This window comes from Rhinichthys klamathensis, unplaced genomic scaffold, assembly GCF_029890125.1.
Source record: "Rhinichthys klamathensis goyatoka isolate OS25496 unplaced genomic scaffold, OSU_Roscu_1.1 h1tg000440l_1, whole genome shotgun sequence".
Classification (NCBI taxonomy): domain Eukaryota; kingdom Metazoa; phylum Chordata; class Actinopteri; order Cypriniformes; family Leuciscidae; genus Rhinichthys; species Rhinichthys klamathensis.
The window spans coordinates 1,109,878-1,129,210 of record NW_026606936.1 but is presented as its reverse complement, the minus strand read 5'-3'; the positions used below and the strand labels follow the sequence as shown (position 1 = coordinate 1,129,210).

The window sequence follows — 19,333 nt, the reverse complement described above, 5'->3', positions numbered from 1 at the left end:
CGTTTTGAAATACTCCTCTCTCCTGTTTGATTCTTCTCTCTCCGCCGGCAGAGGACCTCCCTTATCGCGTGCCTTTGTTGTTGTCATGCGTGCCGTCACTCTCGCGCTCGTTCGAGTGGGGAGTCACGTATCCCCGCTAGTAGAGACAGAGTCTGTGTTCTTTCCTCTAGGCAAAGTCTGCAGTGTCTTTATACACACGTCTTTCTCTCACGTCTCTTTCCCTTGGCCCCTCCTAATCCCTGGCCTTTTTTTCTTTCTGTTGAAATGAAGGGGAACCTATCTCAGGTGGTCTTTCAATTTTGCACAGCATCATTGCAGTCATTGCAATTACAATAATTGGAATTGTAGAATCTGGAATGTGCGCAATTAGCCGTCGAGAAAAGCGAGAGGTCCCTCTCTGCTGATTACGACCTATTGTGAGCTGTGATTGTGTAGATTGTGCTTGTGATAGACCACAGCATGGCCAGCAGAGAGACGCATTAGCTGTGTTAAACCTTTAGAGGGCGCTAAAGTAGAACTATGTCTGTGTAGAGGTCTATGTAGAACTTTTACACAAATAAAAAGAGTTTAGAAGCTTTTTTTTTTCTCCAAAAAAAGTCCATTAACCACAGTGATAATCCCCCTGGAGCAACCTGAGGTTAAGTGCCTTGCTCAAGGGCACAATGGTTATCAGGAATGATTGCGATCTCAGTTACTCGCCAGTTCCTGCGTCATGCCTGCTTGAGTTCAGTTCAGCAATCTTTGAGATCCTTATCTCCCCATTCACCATCACATAGTCCGATAAACACACACACACACAAAAACTTGACATTAACTTTCTGGGACTGTTGACGAGCTTTCAAACACTGGTTTTGTAATTGTATACCTGGTGCGAGTGTTGCTAGGAAAAATATCGTCTCTAGTGACAGAATCGCAGTTAAACCTCTTATTCTGACACCTCACTGTGTGAAACAGGCCTCCAGAAGGAGTCAAGGTGCTTTCAGTGGTGTTTGCCATTTGGCATGTGGCATCTAAAGGGCCGTTCACAGTAATGGACAGGGATGTGGCACTTCTCCGCCGCCTCAACAACAGTTCTGACTGCTTTGGACGACCAATTAGCAGTGCTGTCTCAAACATTACACTATAGCGCCAAGTTGAAAAGTCAAGATAACCAGCACTCAGCGAGAGTCTTTCCTTTCAAAAGATTTGGATATTAATGCATCTTCATTATGTTTCTGCTTAATGTTTTCATGAATTTTAAATGTCAATCTCTCTCTCTCTTTATCTCTCTTACAGAAATAGAGGCGAAGGAGGCATGTACATGGCTGAGGGCTGCAGGTTTTCCACAGTATGCTCAGCTTTATGAAGGTGGGACCCTTGACTTTCCAACATCACCCATTCCTGACCAAAGGACATTGCGTTACAGTGGCCAGTTATGCCTTGTTAGCATGCATTTGTCATGCATTGCTCATCAAGCCATTTCCCATTCCAGTTCCCCCATCTTCGTCCTCCCAATAAAGTGGCAAAAGGCTAAATAGGTCCAGGGATGTCTTAATCGTCATAATATTCTTCTTTAAATGGCAATTTTCACTCTGTAAAATTGAACATCACAACATCTGTAATCAACATCACAATTTACCGTTGACTTCACAGCACTCAAAAATATTCTTGGTCAAAAAAAAAAAAAAAAAAAAAAATGTATTAATGAAAACCACTGTCATATACAACTCATACAGGAACATACACACAGTATATCAGATAACGCCACACCTCAGGTGTCAAACATCGCACACTTTTGACCTACTGACTCCTGCCATTGTGCCATGAGAGAGGCATGTTATCGGTTTCAGAAATCTGAATTGTGTGACCAACTGTCATGATTGCCCCACTATAGATAAGAGAGCCAGTACAGTAAGGAAAAGGTCTTCAGGAAGACAATAAAATAATTATATGGGATCACTTTCTCACTCGTACAGACTCACGTACATACCAGCTGTTTGGTCTTGAAAAGTTGTAAAGTTTCCCAAAGAATTCTAATTAATGATTATTAAAAACTTAGTGACAGTCTTGGATTTCTGAGGGTTGCTGAGCACCTATTGGGATTCCAATACCCCCTTCCTACACACACACACACACCTCCCACTGTTGAGCGCTGCAGTATTGCAGCTGTGTTTGTTTGGCTGGCTAAGATGTACTTCCTCTACCTTTTCAACACCGGAGGAGGGGAGGTTTGTGTGTGTGTGTGTGTGTGTGTGTGTGGGATAGAGGGCAGGCACACATTCCACTTGCTGCCAACACCCCCCTTACACACATACACTTCAGTCTGTTGATTGGGTCTCCATCCTTTTTATATTAAATGTATTTTTGTTTCATTTCTGTTTTCTCTTTCTCTTTCAGATGGTCGGTTTCCGATTGAGATTTCATCAGTTACCAGAGATCATGACTTCTTGGATCAAGATGCTATAGAAGCCTTGTGCAGGTGAGACACACATTTACCCAAAGTGATTATTTTGTCATATTTAGCTCATTTATAGGCACAGGCCTCCCCCCCCCCCCCCCCCCCCCTAGAGTATGGCTCTAAAACTTTTTATGATACAATGTTAAGACTAGAAAAAATTTAAACATTTTCATTTTAATCTAGACAAAAATAGTTTTTAAACATGGTTTTCTTACTTGCTTTAATAATGAGCTGATTTTTATCATTTGCAGAGTTCAGTTCTATATATAAACTGACTCATCGATCTTAGAATAATTTAAAGAAAGAAAGAGAAAGTGCAGGACTTAGTGTCTTCACTCCAAGAGTGGTCCATCAGAGACCAGCTGGAGCTCACAGACATCTGGAGGCCATTTTCTGGTGCCAGCCCCCCAATGCAGACAAACACACATTCCCCCCTAACTCAGGGTCACATGACACCAACCAGGTGGCTTCTGGGATAAGCTTTCCATCTCTTTTGTTGTATTGTTGTCGCCACTCCAGATTTCTTTCTTCCTTTTTAATTCTCTGTCCGTCTGTCTTCCTCCTTAATCTGAAGTTTATCCCTCAGCAGCTCATTATCGGGCTTGGCTCCCACCTCTCTCATCCTCTTCTCATGTTTTTCTATCTCAGTCCGTATCTCTATCTCTTGCTCACCCCTCTCTGCCCCCTCCTCTCTTTCTGTCTCTGTCCATGGTTTTGACTCTGGCAAAATCTGTTTGTAGGCTAATGACTGGATTTAGCCTTTGTTTGCAACCCCATGGTTCTTTTCAAGGTATCTGCTTAAAAGACTGTCACAGTTTCACTCATTTATCTGTATGTGTGTGTGTGTGTGTGTATTGCAGGAGACTGAACACCCTAAACAAGTGCGCTCTTATGAGATTAGAGATCACCCCTCAAAGAAAGAGAGTAAGTGTCTTGTCAAAAATCCCTTTCTCTTTATTTTGTTAAATCGTTTCACTTGCTACCGTCTTACTTTCTTTTGTCCAGTCAAAGATCCTAAATGTATGTAACTCATGTTTGCTTTCTGTGTCAGTTAATTATAAAGAAGGTCTCAAGGGGAGTCTGAGTGGCTTTTATGTCCAAATTAATGGCTTGTGTTAGCTCATCTCCTTATGATTTCCTTTGCTCCTGTTTGTCATGTTTTTCTCACCATACATCCTAAAACCCCCCTCCATACCATAAAAGGAAGAAAATGCACAATCTGCCTTCGGTTGTTGGTCACTCTGTCAGTGTGGTTTAAGAGTGAGCGTGTATAGTCTAAGACTGCCCCAAAGCAATGACTCAAACTACACGCAGGTCGAGAATGCAACAACAAACAATCCAACTATGTAATCACAACAGGGAGCTTAGGAAGATAACCGTCATGTCTGACTGCAGCTTCTTTTTCTGCTCTTAACATTTGTAAGTCTGAACAATGGCAGCCTTGTCAAGTGTGCGTCCTGTTAAGAAAGCTGATGACCCTTTAGTGTCATCTTGTGTTGATGGAGTCAGAGGTAGAGGTCAGAAGATGACTTGAGGAAGTGATCTGCCCTTTTCAAACATACAAGCAGAAACCATCCCTGGAATGCATTGATCTGTTCAGGTGGCCTCTGTAGGGTTCTCCTCTGTTCCTCATCTTCCTGTCCATGCAGCTTATTTTAAAGTTAAAACAGTCTTTTTGAATTAATTGATTTTCTGGTGGCCAGTGAAGGAACGTTGCACACCAGGTCTTCGTTCCTTCTGATCAAAGGCTTGCCCTCGGGGGCTATAAAATAACAACCCAAGTTTTACGAACTTTCGTTGCCTCCGTTATTATGAACTGTGAAGGAGACACCTCTGGATCCCGCGACCCCCTGTTAACCGGCCAACTAGTTTTGCTTTTGCTGATTAGTTAGGGCTCCAGGACTGTTCTAGTCTGATCTACAGCAAGTCTGTTCTACAGCTAAGCTGATATCCACTAACTCAACTAGGGATGTTAACTTATCAACTAGTTCTATTTTCCAGAATCCACTAAATTAACTCCTTAATCTCTCTTGGAAATGTCATAATTATTTAAGACTATTTTAACAGGTTGATAGATGGTAGAGATCTTGCATTGCAGGACACATACATGTAGCTCTAAAATATTTTCACCTCCCATCCAACCCCTTAGTCCAAGATTCACATCACAGGATACATGGTTCTTCAGGCTTGCTTGAAGGGATTGCATTGATGGGGGATGGGACCAGACATGCCCTCTCAGGCTGGGGTGTGAACCCTGAGAGCTGGCCTGGAATTTTGTGTCCACCACCCCCTTTCTTCCATCCCTACCACCCTTAGGGAGGAGATAGATTAACCCGAGTAAAGCAGAGTGGGGGAATGGTGAACATGTGACTGTGCTCTGACATGACTAAGCCAACCACAATACAATCTTTTTCCTTTAGTGGACACTGCTTTCATGCATATGACACCTTATCAAGCCCAAGAGGCTTGTTAGAGTGAGCAAAATTATACCTCAAAAGAATTAAGGGAATAAGTGAGACAATTGTGAAACTAAATCACTTCCTGCAGTTAGAAAGGGTCTCTGATTTAGGTTCATAGTACTTGTCTTTACTTTTACAAATGTGACAATAACCATAATGTCATTAATGTTAATGATTTTAATCTGTCGCTTTAACTCTCTTCCATATTATTTCAGAGTGAGGACTCTGATGAGGATGAGCCATGTGCCATAAGTGGCCGTTGGACTTTCCAGCGTGACAGCAAGCGTTGGTCCCGTCTGGACCAGCTGGACCTGGATGTATTCTCCCCTCCAGCTGGAGATACTGGCCCCTTCACTCCCTTCCTTTCCCAAGATGAGCGTTTTGCCAGAGGACCCCTTCTAAAGGAGGGAGTTAATGCTAGTGCTGAGAGCATTTTGACGGATCTTAGTGAGCAGCCAGAGGTGGGTTCTCTGCACAGCGCTGGTAGTGGAGGTCGAGGTGGGTCCCTGAGTACCACCGTACCATCCAGTCCTGCAACAACCATCTCCAATGTTAACACAGCCACCACAACCAGGGCGAGCTCAGTTGCTAGCGTTTGCTCCTCTGGAACGTCGGGTGCCAATGAAGACTCCCTGTCTGATGGGCTTCCATCGCCGCTGGAACGCGGCAGCTTTCCATTTGATCTAAAACCAAGCTTGATAGGTGGTGGCGCTGAAAAAAGCACACGTTCAAGAGCAAAGAGCTTCTTGAAGCGCATGGAAAGCTTGCGGCTACGCACCAGCAGCAATGCAGCCTCCAAGCGCAAGAAGAAAGCTGTAGCTGGGCAAGGCAGGCTTGAGATCAGTGGGCCAGTGCCGAAAGAGGGTCTTGACGAAGACAAACTGCGACGCCTCAACTGTGTAGACATTGCAACTCTGGATCGCAATGCAAACCGAAACATCTCCTATTCAACGCAGACAAGCAGTGGGAGTGCAGGGAGTAGCCAGTCAGAGGCCAGCAGTGGGAGCGCTGTAAGTACGCCCAGTCCGGTCTCAAGAGCACGTAGTCACAGCACAGCAGCTGGGTCCACCAAGAGAGGTGGTATGTATCTGGAAGGCTTCGACCCATTTAATTTCGTTGTGCTGAAACCTTCGCTAGACCAAGAAGGAAAGCAGAACCACCAGACCCAAAGTAAGAGGATGGAGCCCAGCTCAACTGCCGAGAACAATCGACGCAACCGTCAGAGTTCAGATAATAGACAGACGGAGGAAGAAGAGAGTCGAGAAGAGGAAGGAGGTGTAATCTTCTTTTATTTGCCTGAAGGCCACAAGCCTGGCACTTTTCCTAAAGCACTTGCGGATGGAGGATCCTATCGTAGTGGCGACAACAACTTAAGTCGGCGCCCACCCCGGAGGGGCTCTGCCACCTCACTAGACAGTCGATTGAGTGTCTATGATAATGTTCCTTTCTCAGAAGTGGGAGATGATGAAGACGAAGCAGAAGGAGAGGATGAGCCAAAACTTGAGGACGTGTTGGAGCGAGTCAGTGGCCTGCAGCAACTGGTCAATGCCTGGTCAGAAACAGGAACTGGGGAAGAAGAGGAGGATGAAGAGGAAGAGGAAGGGGATTCAGATTCAGCCCTTGATTCTGCATCTCCTTGTCCATCATCCCCACTGCAGAACCACTTAGAAGAGACAGAGAATGGAAGTGACCAGGACAGCACTGGAAACCCGCTAGCAGAAAGGGATGAGACACTCAGCTCGCGTGAAAGATGTGACTCTGGTGTGGGAGCATCACTTACACGAACCAACAGGTGAAACTCTTACACACACTGAGTAATCTATGAGACAGGGATTTCTTACGTTTTCTTATTGGCAGTTCTACCAAAACCATTCCTGTAGTAATTTAGAGCTTTGGCAAAACTCTATGGAAAACTATCATGGCAATAAAGCTTGCTGAATTAAGGGAAAGGGAGGGAGAGAGCATGTCAGAACGGCTCTCCTTACATAACAAGTGACTTGAAAGATACAGAATCCTAGTGGAATGTACCACAGGAATTCTACCCCCCACCTGGTGATAGAGGCCTTGATTAATATCTGTTATCTGCAGCTGATCCTTTAGCTTGTGTTTATGTGTGTATACACAATATGTGTAAGTCAAGGTACTTTTTCGGTGTACTTGTGAGAGTGAATGTTTTGTTACCATAATAAATTCTGTGTGGTTTATGACCTGCAGTTTATAAACACTAATTTATATTTGTCTATAATGTCTATGTTTTGAACATTTTGTGATGGCTTGAGCTTGGTTAGGTGTAACTTTTGTGTGAATGTTTATGTTGCAGACCTCAGAAACTGCGCTGGCCAAGTTTCCAGATCTCCCACAGGCCAAGTCTGTCGTCAAGAGTGCTACAAGTTGGATGTCAGTCAGTTTTGCAGATGAACCTCCTCCAGAAATACAGCCTGCTCAAACTTACTGCTCTACTGGAGAGATACACACCCACCAACAAGCATGGCTTCAGCTGGTGAGGACACAGATAAATATGAATACACATCATAAATACACAAAATCTATCTATCTATCTATCTATCTATCTATCTATCTATCTATCTATCTATCTATCTATCTATCTATCTATCTATCTATCTATCTATCTATCTATCTATCTATCTATCTGTCTGTCTGTCTGTCTGTCTGTCTGTCTGTCTGTCTGTCTGTCTGTCTGTCTGTCTGTCTGTCTGTCTGTCTGCCTGCCTGCCTGCCTGCCTGCCTGCCTGCCTGCCTGCCTGCCTGCCTGTCTGTCTGTCTATCTATCTCTTTTCTGCTTTTCCCCTTTCCCTGATTTCCTTGCTCATTGGGGTTTGGCATTACTGTGGCTTTGCAGTTCGGTAAATTATCTGTTCCTGTTATTAGTGTTCATTTACACATACTTGCACATCACCACATATAAAATAAGATATTTCAGTATGTGAAACCACCATACATCATGATAGTGAGAAACCTGCTATTCAGCACCTAAGAGACATGCACACTTACAAATGCACAGACAAATACACTGTCGGTCGGAAACACAAACAACCTGCCACATGGATGTCCACACATGTGTTTGTTCCATTATATCCCTTCTACTCCTCAGAGCCATTGTCTGCTCTCACAGTGTTTATCCTTTTGTCTGTAAAGGTGGAAACAGCTTTTAGTGCCCATATGACCCCCCCTAGATGTTTTCCCATTAAATACACAATTATCTACACACTTATACACTTGCAAACCAGCACCCTGTTGACACATGCTGCTCATGTGTGCCTCTGAACATTTATGTATTATTGATGAAAATGTTTTAAATCTGCCTTTTTTTCAGTATGTATGTACTATTACAGAGATATGACTTGACATTAAATTACTACTATGCAATGTTGGGAGTAAATGAGTAAAAACAGCAAGAGTACTTGGTTATAAGCTTCTTTTTTAAACAAGTATCTGTATAGAATGATAAAACAGCACTTCACTGTTTGTAATGTCAGTTTGTATTTATATATACATCTTTGTGTGCTTTACAGGGCTGTTCCCAAGTTTATGAAGCGGATCAAGGTTCGAGACTATAAAGACAGGAGTGTGTTTGGTGTTCCACTGCAGGTGATAGTTCAAAGGAGCGGACAACCCCTGCCTCAGAGTATTCAGCAAGCCATGCGTTACCTACGGAGCCAATGCCTCGACCAGGTGAGAGATGACAGACGTGCACATATGCAAGTACGCACATGTCCAAACATATGTTTCAAAGCTTACAGAAGATTTCACAAACACGTCATAGCATACCCAACTTTGGTTTGTTCTGTGGTATATTCAGTCCTCTGTAGAAAAACAACCGTCTCAATATTTGTTATTAATAAGCTGCAAAGAGAAAAATAATGTCTGGTCAAGGTCATAACCTAGTTAAATGATCCCTATTTGAACAGCTGTTTAGTTGTATATCCCCTGTTGTGTTCCTACATGCAACAAGGCCATATTTAAGCACAGGACATCTGTTGTTTTCTTACCACATACTTGAGTTCAACACTCTCAGTCTAAGTTTGCATGTAGCAAAATATCCCTGAATGTCCTGGTTCCATATATCCACTAGTTAGATATTACCACAGTTAGCCACATGGTTGAAATTCCTTTCCAAAGGTGTTTATGAGAAAGCAAGTGATCTATGGACTCTCTCTCTCTCTCTTTCTCTCTCTCTCTCTCTCTCTCTCTCTCTCTCTCTCTCTCTGGTGTCAGATAGGAACTACTTGGCAAGTTACATAATAGTTACAATTTTAGATATTTACAGGCTTCATAACTTGGTTATGTAAGAAGAGGTAGGGAGTTTTCCTAAAAATGTCTTTCCTGCATTTGGGAAACTCACGGTCACAGTGGTAATCCATCTATTTAGCTGTCAGTTTGAAAAAGAAAGAGAGCATTCAAATGAATAAGGGAAGATAAGTTGAAGCCCCTGCATTTAAAGACATTTTGCATTTCAGTAGCAACTTCAAAACATAATTGGGCGTAATTGCAATTGCAAAGTGTTTTTGACAATTTATACTAAATGTCTAACCATCTTTCTTTACAGGTGGGGTTGTTTAGGAAATCAGGGGTGAAGTCACGTATCCAAGCCCTTCGCCAAATGAACGAATCATGTGGTGCTGGTGGGGGCGGAGTCAACTACGAGGGCCAATCAGCTTATGACGTGGCTGACATGCTAAAGCAGTATTTCCGAGACCTTCCGGAGCCTCTGCTTACCAGCAAACTGTCTGATACCTTTCTGCAAATATATCAATGTAAGAACATGCATAGAATTCACTTTCACTTTCTACATTGTTTTGTAGACCACACACTTGCACTGACATATGCCTATACAAAATGTACTCGCAAACATTGATATCTTGTTTTTTGAAACAAGAACTCAAACATTAAAAGAACAAGGGATTTCATATCCAGAGGGCAACTCACAACTACACAAAGACTGTACTATACTGTAGATGCTTGTTCTTGGATGGGTGAAGAAATCTAAACAAGTTCAGGAAATAGCTGTCAAATGACGTTTTGGCACCTATAAATCAGAATGTGATTCAGTGCCAGCACCAAGTTGTAACTCACAAGCTGTCTAGTGTGTACTTACCACAGCTATTTCACAGCACACAAACTCTCTAATATGTGTGTGTGCTCGGCAGAAAAATATGAGAATCTTGGAACAATTCTAAACACGTACAGCAAACCATCCATAAATTAGTCTGTTACAAAGTACAAGTATATGAAATTGTGTCTGGTTTTGAGCCAAAATATTTTTTTCATTCATTTATTTCATTTTATATTAAACAATGTTCCATTTAGAAAATGTAACGAGAATATAATATAATTTTATAGACTACTCTAATGTAATTTAAGAGGTCTGTCGGCCATGTGTCAAAAAAATCACAGTGATTATTCCATTTGTAGTGAACAGAACATGATATTATATTGATACTGTGACTATTATAGTACATTGTTCTTCCTTGGACAGGCTCACAATAAGCAGCATTATAACTCCAGTCTTTCAGGAAAATAGCTTGATTATAGTGGTCTTTTACCCCAACCAAAATTACGAAGAAAACAACCAGCACAAATATGTCCTCTCAAACACTATAACTGACCCCAACCACAAGAGAGGTCTCAATCCCACACAGAAAAGCAAGGGTTTGTGTGTGCCTGTTTTGTGTTCACACAGGGTCTTTCATTCCCAAGGGTGGAAATAACAGACATCATCTGACGGACACTCACACACAATTCCATACATGACATTTCAGTTCAATCAATCCGTCCTTTGCTGTTCAAAAGCCGCTTTTTTTTTCAGTGGCATATTACAACACATTGCAGATATGCTGAATATAGAGATTGTGCGGTTTGAATGGGCTAGATTCTTCTGTCAGTCCAGTTGGTTTATATTGTTGATTTCTGAAGTTTGAACACCCCTCCCAGATCAGGACTAACTCCCTTCCTTCCTTCCTTCTCTGAATGACATAATGAAAAAGGATAGTGTTGTGGGTGTATTGATTGTATTAACTATTTAGCTATTTTTAGATTAAAATGTGGGGGAAAAAAATGTAAATATTAAAAATAATAAGAAAAATATAAAGATATAAAGATTCTAAAATACAAATATTACATATTAAATATATAAATATAATACATATTTGAATTCAATTAAAAAATATATCATTAGTTATACTTTTTTTTAGACTTTGTTTACCATGAGTTCCCTTTCGAAAGGGAACTCGCACTGCGTCGAATGACGCTTTGGGGAACGCCTCAGGCGTGACAGGTGTCTTAAATCACGGCAATCACATTGACCGGCAACAGCCGCTGACTTCATTAACGTGCAACCTGGAAGTATAAAAAGGCACCTTGCAAACATGACAATCACCTTTTCATCTTCAGGGACTGTTCTGTCTGTAAGCCCTTGAAAATCGGGTAATTATGAAATGCACTGAGAAGGTTGAGTGCTTTCAGAAGTGTGCAGACCTGTGCTCAAGATATTTGACGCCGGGTGACACACACCTTAATTGTGCGTTTTCTGTCTGGGAAGGAAGAGCGCAGACAGGCAGATCTCGGGGGAACTGGCGTCTGGACCTTGCGGCTCAGGTCCCGCTTATGCTGAAAAAAAAGCAAAAGCAAAGCGGTGACGGACGTTATGGGGTTCCCAGATGGGGCTCGCCAATCGCCTGGAGAGGGCTGTAATCCTCTCAGACGATTCAGCGGCTGACGAGGGTGAGCTGCAGGTGTATGATGAAAGTTTTTCTATAAAAAAGAGAACTTAGTCCAGCAGCGAGTGCTCTTCCGGACAAACAGGAGATGGTTGACAAGGGTGGTGATAATCGGATAGATCCTGAATCTTCTCAGCCACCCTGCCCCGTGTATGCTGAGCATGGTTGGTGTTATCGAACACCATCGATTCTCCCCGGTCATAAACCACCAGCTCAGGTGAGCCTTTCATTTCTTCCTGATCTCCATATTGAGATCAAGAGGACATGGAAGAACCCATATTCTGCCCGTATCCACCGTTGAGGCGTTAGGAGAGCGGACATCGACACTATAAGAGAGCTCCAACCCTACCAGTTTGAATGGCAGAGCATACACGCCAGTGGGTCAGGTCGGTGCTGCCCTGCACACCATGGCGGTGTTGCAGGTATACCAGGCCGATCTGCTGGGGGATCTCGACCAGGGGGTGGGGCCCCTGAGGCGGTTACTGAGCTGCACCACACCACAGATCTAGCTCTCTGGGCCACCAAACAGACTGCTGCCGCGATCGGCCGGTCGATGATGGCGATAGTGGCCACGGAGAGACATCTGTGGTTGAACCTGGCCGACATTGGGGAGAAAGAGAAATGCTTTCTCCTCGATTCGCCGTTTTCACCCTCTGAGCTTTTCGGCACCTCCGTGGAGGCGGTGGTTGGAAAGTTCAGAGAGGCGAAGGCACGCACAGCTGCATTTAGGACCATGTATACCGCTGAGATCCAGTGTCTCGTTCCCTGTTCTCAGGGAACAAAGGTTACAGTCGTAACCTGAGACGTTTTGATGATTAAGATGCAATGTGGTCGATCGGATCACAAGTAGATTAAAACCTGGTGTTTTAATTCGTCTCTTTTGTCCACTCTTAACCCTTTCTGTCCTGATTTCTTCAAGGGGAGGGTCTATGTACTGTATGGGCTTTTTCAGATCTTTGTGTTTGAAATCAGGAATGGTCAGAGAGCAATGTGCTTGGTATGCTTTTTTGTCTTAAAACCAAACTTGGGTCTCCAGACTACAAATCTCGTCTGGCTAGCACGCTTCCCATAATGTTAACATATTAGGTCAGTAGACGGTGTTTTGCCGCTGCTTGAACACATTCGACCACATGAGCGTTTATAATACAAAAGTAATCCGGTCGAATGCGTTTTCGACTACCTCTGCAAGTGGTCGAAAGTGGACAATCTCAAAACATTCCATTTACGCCTGTATTTAGCATCTTCCACTTGTGATCAGATCGACCAATCATACACTGTGTTCAGAGTAAACTAATGAAACAACTCTGTCGTTTTCAGACGTACCCAAAGAGCAGCGTCTGCAGGCAGTGAGGGCCGCCGTGTTGCTTTTACCGGACGAGAACCGAGAGGCCCTTCAGACTTTGTTGTGCTTCCTGAGTGATGTAACAGCCAGCGTGGGTGAAAACCAGATGACCTGCACTAACCTGGCTGTGTGTTTGGCACCCTCTCTTTTCCACCTCAACACACTGCGGAGAGAGAGCTCCTCACCCAGGTGCGTGTGTGTGTGTAGCCTGTTAACAGACTTCACATAGATCTGCTCAAATTTTTAATTGCAAACTGCATATTTGTATTGCGACTACTTCAAACCCTTAAACCATGCAATTATACTCCATCTCGCTTGAAAAACCGCCCTACAAAAACAGGAAACCAGGGAAGAATAGGTTAAAAAAAGAGAGATGACTTACGTAAGGCTTTGAATGCCCACTGCACTTAAAAATGTAGCATTAAATTTTAGCCGTCACACCCAGATTGGATAAGTGCTCGCATCAAACATCATTTTTACTTTACACGGATATTCCTTTTAATGTGTTTTCCTTATCACAGGGTCATGAACAGAAAGAACACCTTGGGAAAACCAGACCAAAGGGACTTGAACGAGAACCTGGCGGCCACACATGGCTTAGCACATATGATTCAGGAGTGCAGAAAACTCTTCCTGGTGAGCATGACTTTATCTCTGAGTGCATTTTGTCCAACAGAAACACACAAACACATATGTTTTAAGAAAAAAGCAGACAAAACTTTAATCTCTCACGCATATCAATGTTGTCAAAGCCGTGTCAGTAACAGTTTAAAACTGTTGGTCTTATCACTCTGCACCAGATGTGTCTCTCTGTCATATGCTGCTCAGGTACAAAGACAAATGCACTGTTGTTTAACGTGCAGACGCTCACGCTACAGCATTTCAACACATCTGCTACCAAAACAGCATCTAAAAACCCCTGAATTTATTTAAGTTAAGATTAATGCAGATGTTATGCAATGACCAATCCTTCCTAATTTGCCCATACAAACACTCATAAATGCCTACAGAATTAGCAGCCATGGCTACAGCTAGTAGTGTTGTTTTTCGATCAGTGCGGGAATTGTAGAAAACTTTAAGTAAATAAATAGCAAACAGCAGGTTTGTCGCAAATATTTTTGTAATGTACACATACATAGACACACACTTTCCCTTTTAGTGCCTATTTAGAGGTCAGGAAGGAAGTTCTTAACTGGATAAGTTTAAAATAATGAAAGTCAGAAGAAGTTGAAAAACATAAGAAATTCAATTTTGCATCCGACTGAAATGAAGTCCACAAAGCAGCATTGTCTTGTAATGTTCACCTACACACTTGCACAATTGTTAAACCATGTGCCACTGCTTTCCCTGAGCAGATCATAACAAACTCCATTATTAAGTTAAGCTGATTATGTGGAGCCATTTACATAAGAAAATAACTCAATTTCGGGCTATTAGAAAAAGCTATTTTCTTCTTAATGGGCCTATTTATAGAGAGCAAATAATTCAGAATGAGTAACAGAAAGATAGCATATTGTATTAAAGGTCTTCCGCCCCTAAATCTGATGAGGAAGGTCTGGCCGCGCTCGTAATGCTTTTTGCTGTACGCAGATAACAAGTTTATTTCAACAACATGCTGGAAAAGGACAAGAACCGTGAAATAATAAACATCACCAGTTAGGCAGGAAAAGGACAGGGAGCAGGACAGGACACGCACAAAAACACTCACTCATAAGGGCAGAACGCTGGACAACACACACACACACAAACAGGATGAGCCACTTCCAGTTATAAATTAATCACTCTTGTCACTTCTCTTCCCTTCATATTTTAGACTGACAAAACTAGTATACTACACTGTGAAAAAAGTTGTATTTATTGTTTAGTGTTTTATTAAACAAAGATTAATATAGTTACGTTTTACAAGAAAAATGTTAAATTTCACATATAATTCAATCTGTTACTTGCCGTTTCTTTGTGATTGAGTTTGTGACATTTATTTATTTCTTAGTTTAAAAAAAAATTACACCAATTTTTTTTTTTTTTTTTTTACTGTACAAACATTATCATGATTTTTTCATTATGTAAAATTGAGCTTACGATGTTGACTCTCTGCTGGCTGCTCCCATAGGTGAAGTTAATGCTAATGTTTATTTGCATGTTATAAACTAGTCATAAAAGAGTTCCTCTTTTAATTAATTTTGTTCTCTATAATACATCCCTGCTGAAAACGCTAGCTTGTATATGTTGTCTTTTGTCAGCTGGAACCTAAAATGGTTTGCTGGTGTGCTGGTTTCAACATCGGGCCGTTGACTATCTTAACTAGCATGATGTGTTTCATCACAAAGATCATGCTGATCTCAGATTTGCTGGTGGTTATTTAGATTATGGTTATGCTGGCCTAACAGCACCAAACCAGCCTAGACCGGCATGAAAAAGCCTGGATTGCTAGTTTATTAATACCTTCTTTTTCTTTCAGATCCCAGAAGAGATGTCATGCTGTAGGAACTCTTACGTGGAGCAGGGCTTAAGTCCCATGCGGATGGAGGTGTTGGTGGAAGACTGTGGGTCCTGTAGCTACCAAAGTCTGCTCAAAGACAGTATTGATGCCCTGCTTAAAGAAGCCAAGGACAAATTCAAAGGTTATGACAGCTGCTCGACTCCAGAGAACGCCGAACTTGCATATAAGAAGGTAGGGGAACTTTATAAATACACACCCTTTTCGAGTCACATTTCATGTTCAAGCTCCCTTCCTTCCTTTGCTCATTTTCTTGCTTGTGCCTAATGAAAAAGCTGTCTTTTTTTCCCCCTTACATCACCTTTTTCATGTGAAAGTGTCTTTTCCTAGCTCTGTTTTGGCCTAGAGCCCACCATGACATCAGTTTGCCGGTTGTTCTAGCACTTCACACCAACCAAAATACACTTGTGTTCATCACAGAGTTCCCTCAGCCTAGTTCCCTTGTCTTTGGACATGATTTCATGTACCCATAAAGCAGGGGTATCCAAACCTGCTCCTGGAGGACCACTAAACTACAGAGTTGAGCTCAAATCCTAATTAAACACATGTTGAGCCAGTTAAACAAGTTCTTCAGGATAAGTAGAGACTTCCAGGCAAGTGTGTTGGAGATAAATTCTGCAGGACATTGACTCTCCAGGAGCGAGATTGGACACCCCCGCAATGAATCAGTATAGAATCCTCTGAGCAACCTATAGAATTCCAGGAAATCACAATTAGGAGTAATATCATACAAGTTAAGTATTGTGCTGGAACTGTTAATGACCGTATAGCATCATCTTTCACGACAGGTTCAGGACGGGTCGTCTTTACGGCAGTGGAAAGTGTGCGTGGACGTGCCAGCGCCCGCTGAGGACGTGTTACAGCGGATTCTGCGGGAACAAGAACACTGGGATGAGGACCTGTTAGAGTGCAGGACTGTGGAGGCACTAGAGCATAACACAGAAGTCTATCAGTACGTCAGGAACTCCATGGCGCCCCATCCGCCAAGAGATCACGTGGTGCTCAGGTGATTAGAAACACAACGTTTTCCATGCTACAATTATAACTGAAATTAGAATCCGAAATTAGAGTTTTTTTTTTTTTTTTTTTTATGTTTCAGGTCGTGGGTGACAGACTTGCCCAAGGGAGTGTGTGCTTTGGTGTGTGTGTCGGTGGATCATGAGAGTGCGGCGGCGCTGGGTGTTCGTACTAACGTTCTGACCTCTCGCTATTACATCGAACCCTGCGGATCCAACAAGAGCCGTCTCACACACATTTCCAGAATAGACTACAGGTGAGGAAAGGAACCTCAATGTCTTTCAGAACAAATGTATATATTTTTTTATTTAATATTTTAATTCCATTTTTAATTAATTGTTAGGATGAGGTAGAATTTTGTGTGAATCCTAACAATTTTTTTATAATATAAAATGTAATATTTAAAAAAGTGATAATGATAATTATTTTATAGGTATTTATTATATATATTATATATTAATAATACTAATATTTATTATTCTTAATGAAATATGTATTTATAATAATTATTATATTTTAAATTAAAATGTGTATTTTTTAAATTAAATATTTAAATTATAAAATTGTATATACATTATGTACCAATTATTTTATTTTCATAAAATGTTAATTTGTATTTAAATATTAAACATACACACAAATACAATATATATATATGTATATACATATAATGAAATAATAAATAAAAAAAATATATATATATATATAATGAAATGAAAAAATATATATATATAATGAAATGAAAATATATCTTATTTTCAAATGAGATATTTATTTATAATAATTGTAATTATTTAATTAAAATAAAAACTATTAAACTCTACTAAAATGAATACATAATATGTAACATTCTTTTTATTTTTATTGAATTCAATATTTTGTTTTAATATAAAACAATATAATTTTTAATAAAAATAATTATGTAATTTTTTTTATTCAATATTTATTTCAAATATTTTAATTAAATACAATGACGTGTAAAGGACTTCATCACTCTTTTTTTCTGTGATTGTAGGGGTCGTTGCCCTGAATGGTACAATAAGCTGTATGGTCACCTGTGTGCTGCAGAGGTGGTGAGGATACGAGACTCCTTCACCTGCCTGGACAAATAAACACACACACACACACACACACACACACACACACACACACACCTGGTGTGCACTTTGACGTTTCATTTCACCTCTCAACAAACTCTTGCATTAGAGAGGAAGATTATTTTAAACTCCCTTAACACACGATCTGAGCCCTTAGGTGATACGGACTGTCAACTGTGCCGAAATCAACAAGCTACATTGGTCAAAGTTCTTGCCATTTTGATTGCCATCAAATGACAAGCCTGAAAGACTGGAAATAGGCGTTCCTGCTGCTATGACATCATCATCCTTGACGTCACAACGCTTGACCTTGTTACTGAATATGCCATAGGGTGACTACATGAGATGGGAGGTGCTTTTGCTTCTGAGAAGCAAGTATGTGTGTGTGTATTTTTGAATGACTGTGGAAGTGAGCATATGAATAGTGTGTCTGATGTTTATGTGTGTGTATTATTGACAAATGAGACATATTCTATGCACTGGCACCCGCTGCAAAACAGTGTTTATACCTATTCCTGTGTGCATCACTGTTACATAGTATCTGCAAAGCTGTGTACAGTGCTTTCCTTATAGAGAATGGACAGATGGATGGATGAATGGATGGACATGACATGTTTGTCTATAGACAAGACAGAAGGTGGTGGCTGGCACACCTTTGAAAGGAAGACAGGAAATGTGTGATGGAGAAAAAGAAGGTTCCAACAGCACCAAAACCAAAGCTGAGACCAATATACCGATGGACCAATTCTTCAGGATTCCACACAGGACTCCAAAGAAGAACATACAGTTTACTCACCTCGAGGCCTGTGATTGGTCGAGATCATTGCTGCAAACCAATTAAATTCATGTGAGCTCAACAGTCTTGGCCATTTAACATCTCTAGTCCTGGGAAAAGAGCCTTACGAAAAAACTGAAAGGATAGGAAAAGTTTTTTGTTTGGGTTGGATGTTCAGGTTTGATTATAGGGGCTACCAAGCCGGAAACTTTGTCAGAGAATGGTAGAGAATGTATGAGGAGAAGTGATGTCTGTTTGTTTTTGTCAGTGTTAACCAGAAATGAAGTAAAAGTCTAAAATTGTAACAATGCTTGCATTTACACTTAAATATAACCAGGCCTGCGGTCACACAGCGAATCAGAGTAGGAGTGCTGAAATCATCCAACACAGTTCTTTCTGACGTGATGAGTCCAGTATTCCTATTGAGGCGCTTTATGACGGACGGTCCTGGGTTTGATGTCTCGATTTATTACTACTTACGTGCCTGTCCACGGCGGTGTATCATAAACGTGTGTAAATTAAGCGTATGCTGCCAAACAGAGAATAACGCATGACAATGACAGTTAATTTAAACGCCTCTGTATTTATATCACTCATATCTTGTTTTTGTATGTATCTTATTTTATTGTAAATGTTACACTCTAAGTTACAGAAATGAGAAAGTTGTTTATCTTTTTTATTATTAATGTTATTTCTGTACAGATTAATCATGGTCAAAATGCACTATTAAATGTATTAAAACAGCATGAATGGCTTCCATCTATGATGCGTTTGCGTTTAATGATTGATGTTCGACTTTCATTCATATTTAAATTTTTGACAAATTTCTGTACAGTTGTGTTCAGCACTCACATTATTAATCTCAAATTGATACTAAACTTGCATTAAAACAGTGAATTATAAAAATAATTGAAAATAGAAATACTTGTCCTAAAAAAATAAGAAACTGGTCAAGGTATTAGATAGAACGAG

At 41.1% G+C, this 19,333-nt stretch overlaps 1 protein-coding gene across 3 annotated transcripts in view; it reads left to right on the top strand.

Moving 5' to 3' along the window:
• dlc1 (DLC1 Rho GTPase activating protein) overlaps positions 1-19,122 on the top strand; it is a 132,173-nt gene extending 113,051 nt beyond the window's left edge. For all 3 annotated transcript variants that reach the window (XM_056236203.1, XM_056236204.1, XM_056236205.1), the window contains 13 exons: positions 1,276-1,347; positions 2,377-2,458; positions 3,298-3,361; positions 5,112-6,688; positions 7,217-7,396; positions 8,430-8,589; positions 9,464-9,671; positions 12,951-13,164; positions 13,497-13,611; positions 15,434-15,646; positions 16,261-16,478; positions 16,572-16,745; positions 17,505-19,122. In XM_056236203.1, coding sequence (XP_056092178.1) covers positions 1,276-1,347; positions 2,377-2,458; positions 3,298-3,361; positions 5,112-6,688; positions 7,217-7,396; positions 8,430-8,589; positions 9,464-9,671; positions 12,951-13,164; positions 13,497-13,611; positions 15,434-15,646; positions 16,261-16,478; positions 16,572-16,745; positions 17,505-17,601 — 3,374 coding nt within the window. In that variant the 3' untranslated portion in view covers positions 17,602-19,122. The remainder of the gene's footprint in view (positions 1-1,275; positions 1,348-2,376; positions 2,459-3,297; positions 3,362-5,111; positions 6,689-7,216; positions 7,397-8,429; positions 8,590-9,463; positions 9,672-12,950; positions 13,165-13,496; positions 13,612-15,433; positions 15,647-16,260; positions 16,479-16,571; positions 16,746-17,504) is intronic.
• Positions 19,123-19,333: the final 211 nt, after the last annotated feature.